This window comes from Amphiura filiformis, chromosome 20, assembly GCF_039555335.1.
Source record: "Amphiura filiformis chromosome 20, Afil_fr2py, whole genome shotgun sequence".
Lineage (NCBI taxonomy): Eukaryota > Metazoa > Echinodermata > Ophiuroidea > Amphilepidida > Amphiuridae > Amphiura > Amphiura filiformis.
The window spans coordinates 37,385,764-37,401,872 of record NC_092647.1 but is presented as its reverse complement, the minus strand read 5'-3'; the positions used below and the strand labels follow the sequence as shown (position 1 = coordinate 37,401,872).

Sequence of the window (16,109 nt, the reverse complement as noted above, 5' to 3'; positions counted from 1 at the left end):
ACAAAATGCTAAAATTTTTGAAATTTGGGTTGGCATTTGTAACTTTAGGAAACATTTTTTCTCCAACTTTTTAAAATCTGGGTCAGTCAGGTCCGTAGATCAGGTTTTTTTTCTTTGTCACCTCGTGAAAATTATGTTTTGCTAACATATTTGGTACAACTACATTTTCTTGATTGTGGAAAAGTTTTTATGAAATACAACATATAGCCATTTACATACAATTGTATTCATATAATACCGTACTGGATTTGCACAGCTAATCAGTTAATTGATGGTAAATGAATGTCATATATGCAAATTGAGTGGACTTTGCTTGGACTCACATCAAAATTGGAGAAGCAAGTGAAACATGCATGCAATATAATGTGAAGTACAGATTTCCCCTATATCTCACCCTTCCCCACTCCCCATCTTTCAATGTTGGAGGTTCTCACGGACCTGTTGACAACATGGCTTGGTCCAACATTGAATTGGGGGAGGGGGGCAGAGATATACCAAAAGACAGGCAAAGTGTGCCAACCTTTTTTTCCTGGATTGTAGCTCACTGATGCTTTGCATTTGAAGCTAAGTTTTGAGCTATTTAAATGTAGTACAAATCATGAAGTATAACACTATGTAAACAATGGAAGTTTAGAAGTAAACACAGCCAATTACAGTGGCAACTGAATTTTTAAATATTCTTGTATGTTAGCCATGAGCTACCAGTTATGATGGCATATTGCATTCTTTCAGATAAAAAGCATATAATCTGGCAGTGCAAACACCACCTACTATACTTTGGTTCACCTGAAGTTCAGTAGTCGCGTAGCGGTGTATTTTGCTATGGCAATATCGAGTCTTGCACGCTTGCACGTAAAGTTAATCATGCAGAGCATACACTAACACATATAAGGGCGGTTTGTCTGCATGCTTATGGCGCATTTGCCAAAAGGCATTGACGTCACTACCAAACTTGAGGTGTGCCAAAGTTAGTTATTATAATTTGTGAACATGATACAAATTAGTTGACAGAAAGAAAAGAGAATGAACAGCTGTTACATACACACATGATTATTAAAATATATGACACATTAAATATACAGGGGTCAATCAATACTCTTACTCTTTTGTTTTTGTGACAGCATAATTTTCTGCAAGAACAAAAAAAATCAGAACTACACTACAGGATATTTTGAATTTGACAGAAGATTCCTTTCATTTCACCAACATTCTAGTAGGGCTGAACCGATTAATGGATCGGTACCGATATGTGCGTCATTGGTAAAATATCGGATCGGTAAAAAAATGTGTTTTTTATGGAAAATCTAAAAAAAAGTTACAGACCCTAAACCACTTATTATTGAAGGTTGGAAAGTGGAGAAATACTGCTACTACAAAAAAAAAGTTATTTTTCGAAAGAATTTTTTTCAAAGCTGGATCAATTTGTACATTTTAAATACTGTTGCTTGTATTGACTAGCAGGGACACTTTCAATTGGTATGCATTGCTAGCTGTTCAATAGAAGCAAAAGTAATTAAAATGTACAACTTTACCCAGCTTTGACAATAATACTTCCGAAATAACTTTTCTTCAGTATTTAAAAAAAAATATTGTATCGTATTGGAAATCGGGTGATATTAGGAACATATCATCATATTACTCATAGTAAATTTACCTTTATCCAATTATAATTATATTATTGTTCGTATCATTTTAGCCCTTCTGAAGGACTCCCTTGCCTTCCTCTATGTAAATATGACTGTGCACAAGTCACATGACTACGTGTTACTGAATTTGTGCACCATCCATGCGCACATAAACAGTAAAATAAATATGATTATGTCACAATGCATGCAAAGAGTGCACAGAGTCACTGCACAGAGGAGAGCAATCTAGCGGTAACCATTCATTATTAGCCTGGTGGCCAGTTCATCTGGCGCCCTCCCATGACGTGTACGTGGAGATGATAGACCGACTGTCCTCCATGGCGTCCATCGTTGATGATCAGGCGGTATCCATCTTTATTAAGATTCTTCTCAGCAGCAACCTTCTTGGCGACAACTAGTAGATGTCCTAGAAGCTGTATGAAGAATAAATTCAGATACAAAAAATATATCTTAAACTATAATAAACTGAGTGAGATATTGATGGGTACAGTGTTAGACTGTGAAGCTCCATAATACTTTGGAAACTTTGACATACGAAATTGTTGCCTTTAATTATGCTTAAATTCCAATACAGTCCAACCTCTCATCAGGCTATGATGGGACCGGTCGACCAAGTATTGGTCGGATAAGGAAAAATCTAAATAAGTGAAGTATTCTGCATTGAATGATTTGATTTGATTTGATTTATTGATAATCCAGGCAAACATACATACAATAGCAGAAAAAAAGCCTTAAAACAATAAACACAAATACAATAGTCAACAGGTTCCCTGGCGGATTCCCTAATAGCGAACTAAATCACTTTGAAGTGGGTCTCCGATAACCCTGTTGACGAAAGATATTATATATATAAAAGCGATTAAAAAAAAAAAACAACGCACATACAACACATTTTTAATAAAGGTACATACAACTACGCGTTATGCGCGAAAAAGAAAACAAACTAAAACTAAAAACAATTTCACTGGAGACATCATTTGGTAAGGTGGACCATAACCTGGGAAATGCGACAAAGAGGGAATTATGGAAAGCGTCAGTTCGGCTGCGATGGAAATGCCGGAAATGTTTGAAGTGCTAACATTGAGACAGGAAAGGGTTACTATAAATGGGGTAATAACACTGAAAGATGGTATTTTATTGTTGTACAAAAATAGTTGTGAATGTGTCATCCTAAACATGTTTCCCTATGAAGCTCACTTGCATGTCCTGATAACAGAGAGATCCATATAAAAGAGGTCCGGATAAAGGAGAGGAGAGGAGAGCGTGGCCTAGCGGTTAAGGCATAGGACTGTGAACCCAAGGGTCAAGGGTTCGAATCCCAGGTCCGGCTCTTTGTGTCCTTGAGCAAGACTCTTCACTCTACTTGCTTAGTGCTTCGGAGGGCACTTTAAGCTGTCGGTCCCGTGTACATGCATATTTTCTCACATAATAATGTAGTGTGCACGTTAAAGAACGTCACAGGCTATTCGAAAAGAGCAGGGGATCATCCCGGTCATGTTGACTGTACTTCAAAATACACTCATCTACTCTAGGTTCCAGAGTAAAATATAAGTACAGCTTGTCTGTACGCAGTGCGACAATACTCATACATGAGGGAGGCACTTATAAGGAAGAAGAAGAAAGAAGGCTGGACTGTATTCAGAAAGACATAATGGATGGCTTCAAACCCAACTGAATTTGTGTTTTATTAGCACATGCATGATTACCAATTCAGTAATATGAAACATGTACGTACCATCATTGAAGTGTTACAGTGACATGTTAAAAACATCCAAAATTCAAGGTTAGTGAATTTGTGTGCCGAAATTCAATTTAAACTTTATTTTTGGAATCAATGAACATGTTAAAGGTATTTTGTTCATAAAAACTGTCTGTCATTGTGTCAATGTACATGCTAAATACAAAAGCGGGTGTTTAACTACCAGGCATGAAAATATCCACTTTTACAGTAAGTGACCGACACTCGTCTTGAAAATTCATCTTCTTATCAAATGAACACCATTATTCTTTTAACAAAGGGCTTTGTGGGCCATATCGGAGGTCACAAAGAGGGCTGTATTTTGCTTTAGCCTGAAGGCCTAAAAAATTCTATTGCCCTTTTCCGACAAAACAAAATTTTTTTTTCACATTTGAATTTTCATAATAAAAAGTATTACGGTAGAAGCAATTGTATAGTGGCAAAATATTAAAATGAAAAAAAGAAAAACGAAGTCAACCACAACCGACCAAGGACAATTCAAACTTTTTATGGGTAAGGCCAATGAAAGTAAATTCCTTGTTTCCCGTTACACAATTTTTCATGACTGTGTAGGTGACCAGTTCATTTTTCATTATTTCATACCATTTCATCATTGCATCTGTTACAGGTGTAAACCAATAACTACCAATGTATACATGTGATAAATCACAGTTTGTAGTTTACAGATGTAGTTTACAACCACATGAAGGAGATTGTACAACTATTATCAAAAGTTTCACAATATTTTTTTTTTTACGGGATGAGATCAGAGCAGATCAAAAGTGCGGGACAGAGAAGTGAGTAGGTATTCATTATTAATTCATTATTAACCATATGCCATGCTCCTACTGCAAAGAAAATCCCTGAAAATCAACAGAAAGAGATTTATGATATATTTAAAACCACAATTTTTTATTGGTATGTTAAAGTTTGTTAGAAATCAATGTTTTATTCAAAATAATGAAATATTTGGCCAGCAATTGGTTTTGAGCGGAGTAGGGTAACGGGAAACAAGGAATCGACTTTCATCAGCCTAATAGACTAATACAAACTTTTTTAGACCCTAATGGAGCTAGTGTCCCTGCCTATAAATGTAATAGCTGGTTTCACCAGGCCTTGTGTTTTAGATATTTTCAGGTGAGCTGTCAACAGCTCCCCTTGAACGTATTAAGGAGAGTTGTTCAAACCACTTCCCTGACATTTTTAAGGAGACTGGTCGAGCTGTTATGGAGAGTGGTTGGCGAGCCAGGAGAGTTGTTCTACATTAATGCCTGATAAAGGACACCTGGAATGCAAAAAGTTTAATTTTGAATTGGGCAAAATCTATCAACAGAATTCTGGTATGTTTTAATGATAGGACAATTTGTGAATAAACTTCTGCGAAACTGTATTGGGTCAAGTCATAAAAAACAGCTCCCCTGATTGTATTTAAGGGGAGTGACTTATAGCTCACACCAAAAGCATTTAAGGAGAGCTGCACGAGAGTGATAGATCCCGCTCTCCTCAAAACAAAAAAGGCCTCGTTTCACCCAATATTGCTTCACAAAGTCATACCTGCTCATCGCTATCATCAGAAGTTGACACTGCATTTATGGCTTTCTTAGGTATCACCAACATATGTACTGGAGCCACTGCATTGATGTCATTGATAACGACACACTGAAATAAAGAAGACAATTGAATGATAATAATGTCTCATGGGTACCAAGCATCAATCAAGGATTTCATTTGGAAGTGTAGCCACACCTGGGGTTGATGTCATTGATACTAATTACTATTGTCCATTTGACTTCCTTAAGGCAGTATACTTTTGTTTTTGTCCCAGTTTTACTTTGCGCATACAAATGCTACACCCATCGTATGCAGGCAACTGCTTTTAAATTGGACTGGTCTCGGGCTTTCTGTGTCCACTGGAGCAAGCATTTCAATGCACTTCAAGGAAGCCAAATGCCATGCACGCATTATTGTCACTGTCATAATGGAAGTAACAACTCTAACTTCCATTATCATGCCTGGGTGGATGCTAATTGCTGGACGCTTAATTTCTTTTTGCAACGTGAGCATCAATACCTCTAGGGTTAGGGTTTAGTCATGCCTGTCAACTGTTACACATTCAGAGTCAGGTACTACATGTAGCTCATGCCAAACAAGGGAGTAAAATGTCATGCCAAGGTACTGTCACCCAAGTAGGCTAGCTCACATCACACACTATAGGTGGTGCTATTCGTCCATAGGGAAGTGGAATGTGCATGTACGGTCCAAAAATGGCTTTACTGTGGGGCTCAATGGAGAAAATCACTAAAATTAATTTTGACAACCAAAACCTAAGTGATGTTGACTTATGTTGGTACTGGCATGATACTGGATTCATAAACTATCACATAGTGCAATCCATGTTCCACCAAGTCGACGCCGATTTAGCTCAAAAGCAATTTGTGTGTAAATCAAGACCATCCAAAACAGCTTTCTTTACAGTAAATTATAGGAGGTCATCTGGGGTCACATACAGTAGTGTGCATTGTACATGTGCCTGCTGTCACAATTTCACACACAAAATTTTGGGCAATTTGATGACACTATTTTTGTCTGTAACTTCAAAAGTATATGCACTAGAAACATGATTGACCCCTTATTGTTTAGGTAATTTAATTCTCTTTCACATGAAAGAACTTCCAGCTAAAAATATTGAACTTCAAAATTTTATGAACATCCCTAAAAAGGTAGTAAATGTCATGCCAAAACTAAAGGTTGTAAAATCGGACAAACTAATATTGTAGTCGACGTCAGCAAAAAACTGTTCGAAAGTGTCTCATGCCAAGGCAAGCAATTCCAAAAAATTGACAGCCCTGGTTTAGCATATTGCGGCCCATTATGGTTGCAACAATTGCATGCTAGATGGACCTGGTTATGTGGGAATTGGGCCGGAGTGGGACTGGGTGACGGGCTGTCGTTAAAGCTTATCAAAAGTAACCTCTCAAACTATAAATAACCACTCAAAATGTAGACGAGAAAACATCCATGCATTTATGCACTACGCTGACATGACATGTTTGTTATATCATGTTTACTATGCATCAGTGCATGTACATGAATGAGACTGCACAGTGTAGTGAGTATTACAATACGTTAAGCTTGCCTTTTTCATTGCATGTCATGCATGCCCTTATTTCGTAATTAACAATAAATCAACACACTATTTCAACAAAATTTTGTTCCCCATTTATACCACAAACCTGGTCATCTTCATAGACAAATTCGGATGGAATTTCCTTTCTTATAATCTTGCCAAAAATGGTATCTCCTCCAGGCTTTGCAGTCTGGGCTTTCGCTGTCTCGTCGGCCATTTTGTATGATGATGCTAAAACACGTTGCAATTGTGCACCAAACCAAGGCCAGGGCCAAGGCGAGAAAACAGAAACTATAATCACTAGTGAGAAAAGAAAACACTTTTTTGATCCTGGAAGATTTACCATCCTACATTAATACATCTCGGTAGACAGGCAGGAAGACCATGTTTTTCACCATTTTGATTTTTTTGTAAATAAATACTGCCACCATTTTCATGGTGTCCGCTCTCATCTGGCCACAAAATGGGGATTTCCCATTTTGGAAAATTGCGACATTGACATGTTGACATGAAACATCATGTATGAGATCTAATGAGAGGTTTTGTTTTGACATCATCCGTCAACCGATCGACCGAATCGATCAACAAATCACACAATCAATCAACATATCGACATATCAATCAATGAATAGGCCTATAGGCCTACATCAATCAACATGATCAATCATCATATCAATCAATCAATCAATCAATCAATAAACCGACCAACCAATCAATCAACCAATCAATCAACAAATGCCCTGTTAATCAATCAATTAACCAATAAATCAATCAACACATTGATCAACATATCAATCAATCAATCAATAAAACAATCAATAATCAATCAATGGCATGGCCAGTGACAACTTTTGATCCATAATTTGGGCCCTGTAGGCCTACGTTTTTTCCCCTTTTTGACCATTTTGTCAAAGATTGTCCCCATCAATGAATTGAAATTAAAAACAAAATGTTTTTGCATCTAAATTTGGATTAGTCTTGGATTAGTGGCTTTGGCTAATAATGTAATCCAATTGATCAATTTTTAGAGGTTTTTTTTATGATATAACCTATAATAGCCCTAAACTTAGATTTAAAAAAATAAATCTTTAAATCCAAAATAAAGCCCAGTTCATATTATTTGATTAAGAATTTTTAATCTGTCCTTCGTCAAGCCTCGTACTCATAGGTTAACTTTTTATTATAATAATTATTGTAGGAGAGCATATAAATCTTATTTAGGCTATATTATATAATCGCTGTTTATTTGCCATTTGACATGACCGTCCATGTCGTCGTTGTTGTGAGTCAGGAACTTCCGCACTTTAAATTAAATTCTGTCTCAATAAGGCTAGACAGTTTTTCAATATTATATTCACAAAATTGTTGTTCATGGAAGTTTTATAGCTCAGGTTATTTAACAACTACGATGAGTTGACATGTCTCTATAGTATAGAATTACATTTCAGAGTAAACATTTTTTTTTTAATGAAATGATATTAAAAACGATTGATCATTAGCTATATCATTGTAGTTCATCATAACGCTGTATTTCATGACGGGAATAGAGTCAACACAACTGACTTGCTTGGCAGGAAAGACCTACGTTTTAGTACGTTTAAGTTTGACCATGTTTGCAAGGCTTCTATAATATTGAGGTAAGTTGGCTCATATTTCGTATTGCATCATTTCCATTTTATTAGGTGTACTTCAAGCGAGGCCTACTTCATGTGTTTTATTCGGGAGGTCTACTAATAACATTAATTCTGTCTGTGTTAGTGGCATAGTAAGTAGCCAGGATTTTCAGGAGAAGTAGGACGAAAGGGGAGAAAGACAACTTTCACGGGGACAAGGGGGACAGACAACCTGGGGTCAATTTCACAAAACTCCTAACCCTTCGTAACTCACTTCGTAAGTCCCGAAATCGTTCGTAACCATGATTTTTTTTGGGGGCGGGGTGCCTTTGCCCTCCCGGATGGCCATTGAACTGTGTTTTTCGGTGACAAATTAATGCAAAATTTTTTTAAAAGTTTGTTAACCTGCATGCTTACCACTGTGGTGAGGTGCTATGTATACGTTTCGTATAGGGTGTCTTATGGAAACAATACCCAACATAATACCCGTTTCCCCCAGATTTAGTTATATAGTAAATGTCAAATTTTTTACACATTCTTAAATTTGATTTTGATAGTCCAATTTACTCTCACTGCGCTGATCTGGGGAAATCACGGTAACCATGGTAACAGAAATATCAAATAAAAATAGCGTGCAAGTGATACAATTTCTTAAAATTTATACTGATTGCCTTTATACATGTTTTCAAACTTTTGACAAATAATGATGTAATTTATACATGTTTTCAAACTTTTAACAAATGATATTCCAGTGTTGTGAGTATAATTTTCCCCTGAAAACGTTGCAGTTTGGCTGGATTGCGGGGGGGGGGGAGCTTATTTTGTCCTTGTTATGGTGAAAATTTGAAGTTCTTCGGCCTGGGGTTATGTTATCATTGAGTTTCATCTTTTTTGCTACAAGATTATCCTCTACTTTCAATCTTTAGCCCCTAAATTTTGTATTTTCATAATTTACATTAATTATCGTAAATTAACGCTAATTTACCGGTTGATTAACCGTCATTTTTAATTAGCCGGCCATTAACAACACTGACTTATTTATCTTTGTGCACACAATTCTGGTTTAATAACCTACGCACGCGCACCCTACGGGTTACGGTTGGGGTTGGGGTTAGGGTTAGGATTAGGGTTAGGGTTGAGTATATTTCGTGTACGGCCGGAAAGTAAATACCCCCCTATATATTTAAGGTTAAAAAGTGATGGAAAATCGTAGAAAATTACCAATAGGTCTACCTAAGTTTTTTTGCTTTTTTGATCTGATATTGTTGTCGCCATCGTGTTCAAATACAACTGTTTCTTTTGTACCCTCTAATAATATATTAATGCTGTCTCGCTCTAGACCATTTTTGTCGGAAAAGTGCATTTATTCTTATACATTTTGGACCTCATTTTGGACGCCATTTTCAATTTGAAACCTATGAATGGCAGAGTTTGGGTACAAATGTTTCAATTGCATAGCCTCCAAATACATGTTTAAATGCTGTCTTAATGCCGCTCTAACCCATTTTTGTTTGAGAAAGCATATTTTGTCAGCCATTTTGAACTTCATCTTGGTCTCCATTTTTTATGGTCTGCTGAGCTCCAAAGACCTTTAAATTTCACCTCCTCGGGAAAACTGCTGTAAAATTGCGAAGATTTGATCAAATTTGATGCTGTCAAACGCTGAGATCTGCTAAAACATTTCAATTGTGTGGTTTATATTGTATACAAACAGCACAGGGGGGTATTTAGGCCTACTTTCCGTACACCAAATACTTGTGTGCATGCAGAATTATACCGTCATTGAGTCCTTTCTACTCGCATCAGCTGCCGTAATTTTAGTTCGTTTTATAACGCAACTTTAAGGGATCCAAAATGAGCGTTTATTGCGTTTCGACAGTATCTTTTGTGGGACATGAGAGCACCTCAGACCTATCGAATTGCATTCTGAATACGAAGCATGTCTTTCTGATATCAAATAATTTTCATTTTTTTAAATCACAATATAATACAAATTTTATGACAAATTATAAAATTTGATATTTTTCAAATTTTGATATATAACAGTCCTCGAAGTAAATTATATAAATCGAATGATATATTCTTAAAGTGTATGTAGCTGGGAGGAAAAGCCGATGGTCAGTTGAAAATTTTGACCTTTCATATTGAAGATATGGATTTTTTTCCCAAAAAGACCTAATTTGTTTTGGTGTTTTGGGAAAAAATCCATATCTTCAATACGAAAGGTCAAAATTTTCAATTGATCGTCGGCTTTTCATCCCACCTACATACACTTTAAGTATAAATCATCAGATTTATAAAGTTTACTTCAAGTACTGTTAAATATCAAAAATATCAATTTTAATGATTTGCCATAAAATGTGTATTAAATTGCGAATTTCAAAAATCAAAATTATTTGATATCAGAATGACATTCTTCGCATTCAGAATGCAATTCGATATGTCTGATGTGCTCTAATGTCCCAAAATAAATACTGTCCAAACGTTCATACCCCAGCCCTTAAGGGAACTGGAATGAGCGTTTCGACAGCATTTTTTGTGGGACATGAGAGCACATCAGACCTATTGAATTGCATTCTGAATACGAAGAATGTCTTTCTGATATCAAATAATTTTCATTTTATGAAATTCACGATATAATACAAATTTTATGACAAATTATTAAAATTTGATATTTTTCACATACATTTTGAGATATAACAGTCCTCGAAGTAAATTTTATAAATTTAATGATATAGTCTTAAAGTGTATGTAGTTGGGAAAAAGCCGACGATCAATTGAAAATTTTGACCTTTCATATTGAAGATATAGATTTTTTCCCAAAAGACCTATTTTTTTTGGTGTTTTGGGAAAAAATCCATATCTTCAATACGAAAGGTCAAAATTTTCAATTGATCGTCGGCTTTTCATCCCACCTACATACACTTTAGGTAGAAATCATCAGGTTTATAAAGTTTACTTCGAGTACTGTTAAATATCAAAAATATCAATTTTAATGATTTGCCATAAAATGTGTATTACATTGCGAATTTCAAAAATCAAAATTATTTGATATCAGAAGGCCATTCTTCGTATTCAGAATGCAATTCGATATGTCTGATGTGCTCTAATGTCCCAGAATAAATACTGTCCAAACGATCATACCCCTTCCCTTAATGACAATTTTCTGAACGCGGGTAAAACACGTTTTATACTTTTAGGAAAGTATTTTAGTAAATTATTTTGGTATAATTTTGACGTATGCCTATATAATGTTTTTTCGCTATCTACTGAAGATAGCATGCAGGGCTATGCCAATAAAATTAAGAAAAACAAGGGGTTAACCCTCCACTAAGTTGTGCAACAGAATCCATTTAACCACCATTCATTTCAGAAAAGAATATATTTAATAACACATCAAAAGTCCCCGAAAATCCCCATAGTGGAACAGTGCCTAATTTGCATAAATTCAAAATGGCTGCTTATGAAATTTCAAAGTTGGTCCAATCTTATTAACAACCATTTCTCTCCTCATAAGGATTCCGAAAGTCTCCAAGTTTTAGGCAAAAAGGTCAAAGGTCAAATTTTGGGGCCATTGGACGTTTACAATTAAAATGGGCTCCAATTTTAATCCAACTGGTCTCAAATTGTTCTTTTGGCAAAAATAAATCAAAATGACAAAAATAGGTGGATAGGTAACATCACAAAATAAATGTAGGTCACGGTCAACACAGCTCAATGGAATTTGATCTTCTTTACCATGGTACCAAGATAACACACATCCTGAGATATGGCAAACTATTCTTTTTATTAAATGCTTTTGCAAGCGGAGCAACATGAGACCATTTTTTAAATCAAAATCGGAGAATTATTTTAAATTCGGAAATCAGAAAAAAGGTTTTTTTTTTCTAATTTACTGTACAAAAGAATACCGACCCTATTTTAGGAAATTCCTGAAAAAGTTTTTTTTTCTTTTCAAATTTTTGCATTCTAAAAATGTAAAAAAATGCATTTTAGAGCTTGTGTTCAACATTTTAGTTGTTTTGTAATATTAGTTGATTCATTTTGACACCAAAATTGTTTGAGCCTTAATTAATACAAACAGTAGAGTTTGCTAATAACTAAAAAGAAAAAAGAAAAAAAGAAATCCTGACCGACCGACCCAATTGTTAAAATTCATTTGATGAGGGCAAGCAAACAATTTTTTTTCTTGGCCTTATGAGCTGACAAAACTGTATAGGGCCTACATAGGTCTCCTTCACAATGTTTATTAGCTGCAGTCATTTTTAGCTTGCTTTTTCCACTTTAGCTTGGATCACTTAGGGGCTGTGCAATAATTATGAGCCCTGGGGAGGGTAAAATTGGGGGGCAAGACATTTTGGCGAGCCAAAAGGAGGGGGGGGGGTAAGCCGAGAGGGTGGGGGGACAAGTTATTTTTGGCACACATTCTTGGAGCGCCTTTTAAATAAAACGCTTAGGAAAACCGTACAGAAACGCTTAAATATGCAAATTTTCCTGCTCACTGCGCTCGCAACATGTATATAGATCATTTAAGGTTTGCAAATTGGGATCCCAAAAATTTGGCATGTGCAAAGGGGAGGGCAAAGATTTTTGGTGGGCCGAGGGGGGGGGGCGATTTTTGGCGAGCCGTTTGGAAATTTTACCCCCGGGGGCTCATAATTATTGCACAGGCCCTTAACGGGTTTTTAAGTTGCATAACAAATATAAACGAAAAAAAAATAGAATTCGACAATAGCATGAAATGGGTATAATAAAGAAGACACATGATGAACCAATCGGTGATGAGACTTATTTAGGTGTACCTTAAAATCGGCAGAGTGATGAGAGTCTGACGGATGTGCCTTTAACCATACCGGAGCTCGTCCCAAATAAACAAGTAAATGGGTTAGAAACATCGTGAATCTGAATACGACGTCATCGCGAATTAAGGTATAGGCTATATAGAGCCTATGTTTTTAGCAAGTCTATATTGTTTATCTAGAGAGAAACACTAGCAAATGGTGCTCTGTGTCCAGAGCTGAATATTTTCTTAGACTAACCAAGGAAACTTGGCCATCATAGGCTATAAAGCAATGCAATAATTGTTATTAAAGGAAGGGGACCTGAAATCAAATTCTTTAAAACTTATGTATAACAGGAACTGTTGTCCCTTTCAAGCATGCATGCAAAAAGATCGTGTAAATGTTCATTGTAAATGCGACTAATTCTTCATGGAATTACTGACATAATAAATACAGCGTAAAACTGGTAGTCTACAGTGTTTTTATTACGATCATGATCATGTAAAAAATTGATATCAAATGAAAGATTTGGAATGTCTAATTTCAATATGTTAATGAGAAAAATATGAGCTTTCACCGGGGCTTTCACCTGATACCAAAATCTGCATTTTGATGGGGTAAAGTTGGGGAGAGGCTATCAATCAGGTCACCCACCTTTAAGATATGAACAACTTCACATTAATGTTGTACGTTTTTGGGTCGGGTTTAGGCCTACTCTATGATACAAACTATTGATGACCATGACAACAACATCCCAGCAAACATTGCAGAACTGGGCAAATAGGTACTGGAGGTTTGGGGAGGGGGACAAAGTGAATGTCAGGGTGGGGGGGGTTGCAAAATCGTGCAAAATCGACCAATTTTGCGCAAAATTGCCGCAAAAAGTGGAAATTTACGTAATTTTTGAGAGTTTTGCCTCAAAAGTTTTTTTTTGGGGGGCAAGAAAAATATGGGGATAATGCCCCCCCTGCAGCGCCGCCACTGGATACTGGCCCTCGGTATTGGGCCAATAAATGATTGCAGACAGGTATCGACCTGGGCTAGTTAATAATATATAATTATATTTTCTGGCTGATGTAGGCTATGTGGGTATTAAGAGAGTGAGTACCGGTATTACCCCCAATTGCACGTACCGGTATGTTATTATGGCGGTCATTTTTTTTTTGCCAACTTTCTCTGAATTCAAAATTTTTGTCGTATAGTTGTCGATTATATAGCGTTAAGCATTAATTCTCACGGAACTCTTGTGTCAGATATAAATGTTAGTTTTACATACGGGTTACGGGTGCCCCGAGTTTCTCGATGTTCTCGAGTTTCTCGATGGTGTTCGGTTGTTTTCCTTTATCTGTTAATTAGCAACTATTTTAAATTGTTGCGATTTGGTAGTTCACAGCATCTTGTGAATGGCAGTGAGCTTTGGCAAAAATTGCCATTTCATTTCATAGCGATCATTTCATAGCGAGTGTGTAGAAGAATTCAAATATCACAGATATATTTGGTAGGTCCTGTGATTCTTGAGTTATGTTGTAAACATGGTATAGGGCTAAAACAACAACACTTTTGTAAAACGTACATAACTCATTAACAACAATATATCAAGCACTTTGTCAATGTATATGATTTGTAGAATGAACTTTTGCATGAATTTTGGAGGTCTACTAATAACATTAATTCTATATCTGCTAGTGGCATAGTAGCCAGGACTTTCAGGAGAAGTAGGACGAAAGGGGAGAAAGACGACTTTCACGGGGACAGACAACCTGGGGTCAATTTCACAAAACTCCTAACCCTTCGTAACTCACTTCGTAAGTCCCGAAATCGTTCGTAACCATGATTTTTTTTTGGGGGGGGGGGCGGGGTGCCTTTGCCCTCCCGGATGGCCATTGAACTGTTTTTCGGTATGACAAATTAATGCAAAATTTTTTTTTAAAGTTTGGTAACCTGCATGCTTACCACTGTGGTGAGGTGCTATGTACGTTTCTTATAGGGTGTCTTATGGAAACAATACCCAACATAATACCCGTTTCCCCCAGATTTAGTTATATAGTAAATGTCAAATTTTTTACACATTCTTAAATTTGATTTTGATAGGCCAATTTACTCTCACTGCGCTGATCTGGGGAAATCACGGTAACCATGGTAACAGAAATATCAAATAAAAATAAGAGCGTGCAAGTGATACAATTTCTTAAAATTTATATTGATTGCCTTTATACATGTTTTCAAACTTTTGACAAATAATGATGTAATTTATACATGTTTTCAAACTTTTAACAAATGATATTCCAGTGTTGTGAGTCGGTATATCACCATAATTTTTCCCTGAAAACGTTGCAGTTTGGCTGGATTGCGGTGGGGGGGAGCTTATTTTGTCCTTGTTATGGTGAAATTTTGAAGTGTTTCGGCCTGGGGTTATGTTATCATTGAGTTTCATTTTTTTTTTGCTACAATTATTATCCTCTACTTTCAATTAGGCCCCTAGTTTCTTAGAAAGTAAAGTTTGCAATTTTGTATTTTCATAATTTACATTAATTATCGCAATTTACCGGTTCATTAACCGTCATTTTTAATTAGCCGGCCATTAACAACACTGAATTTGTGCACACAATTCTGGTTTAATAACCTACGCACCCTATTTTTTAGGGTTAGGGTTGGGGTTGGGGTTAGGGTTAGGATTAGGGTTAGGGTTGAGTATATTCCGTGTACGGCCGGAAAGTAAATACCCCCTATATATTTAAGGTTAAAAAGTGATGGAAATTCGTAAAAAATTACCAATAGGCCTACTTAAGTTTTTTTTTTGCTTTTTTGATCTGATATTGTTGTCGCCATCGTGTTCAAATAGGCCTACAACTGTTTCTTTTGTACCCTTTAATAATATAATGTCGCTCTAGACCATTTTGGCCGGAAAAATGCATATTCTTATCCAATTTGGACCTCATTTTGGACGCCATTTTGAATTTGAAACCTATGAATGGCAGAGTTTGGGTACAAATGTTTCAATTGCATAGCCTCCAAAGACATGTTTAAATGCTGTCTTAATGCCGCTCTAACCCATTTTTGTTTGAGAAAGCATATTTTGTCAGCCATTTTGAACTTCATCTTGGGCGTCATTTTTTGTGGTCTGCTGAGCTCCAAAGACCTTTAAATTTCACCTCCTCGGGAAAACTGCTGTAAAATTGCGAAGATTTGATCAAATTTGATGCT

General features: G+C 36.2%; 2 protein-coding genes across 2 annotated transcripts in view; one reads left to right on the top strand and one right to left on the bottom strand.

The window, feature by feature from the left end:
* Nucleotides 1-1,582: 1,582 nt before the first annotated feature.
* LOC140142795 (adenosine 5'-monophosphoramidase HINT1-like) lies at nt 1,583-6,889 on the bottom strand. Its single transcript, XM_072164798.1, has 3 exons — nt 6,618-6,889; nt 4,939-5,043; nt 1,583-2,059 (listed from the first exon to the last, which is right to left on the bottom strand). The coding sequence occupies exons 1-3, from the start codon at nt 6,855-6,857 to the stop codon at nt 1,892-1,894; spliced, it is 513 nt and encodes a 170-aa protein (XP_072020899.1). The 5' UTR covers nt 6,858-6,889; the 3' UTR covers nt 1,583-1,891.
* A 1,105-nt stretch (nt 6,890-7,994) lies between these two features.
* LOC140142793 (carbohydrate sulfotransferase 11-like) overlaps nt 7,995-16,109 on the top strand; it is a 64,532-nt gene continuing 56,417 nt past the window's right edge. Inside the window, exon 1 of the mRNA XM_072164796.1 lies at nt 7,995-8,148. The gene's annotated coding sequence lies outside the window, so the exon portion shown is untranslated. The remainder of the gene's footprint in view (nt 8,149-16,109) is intronic.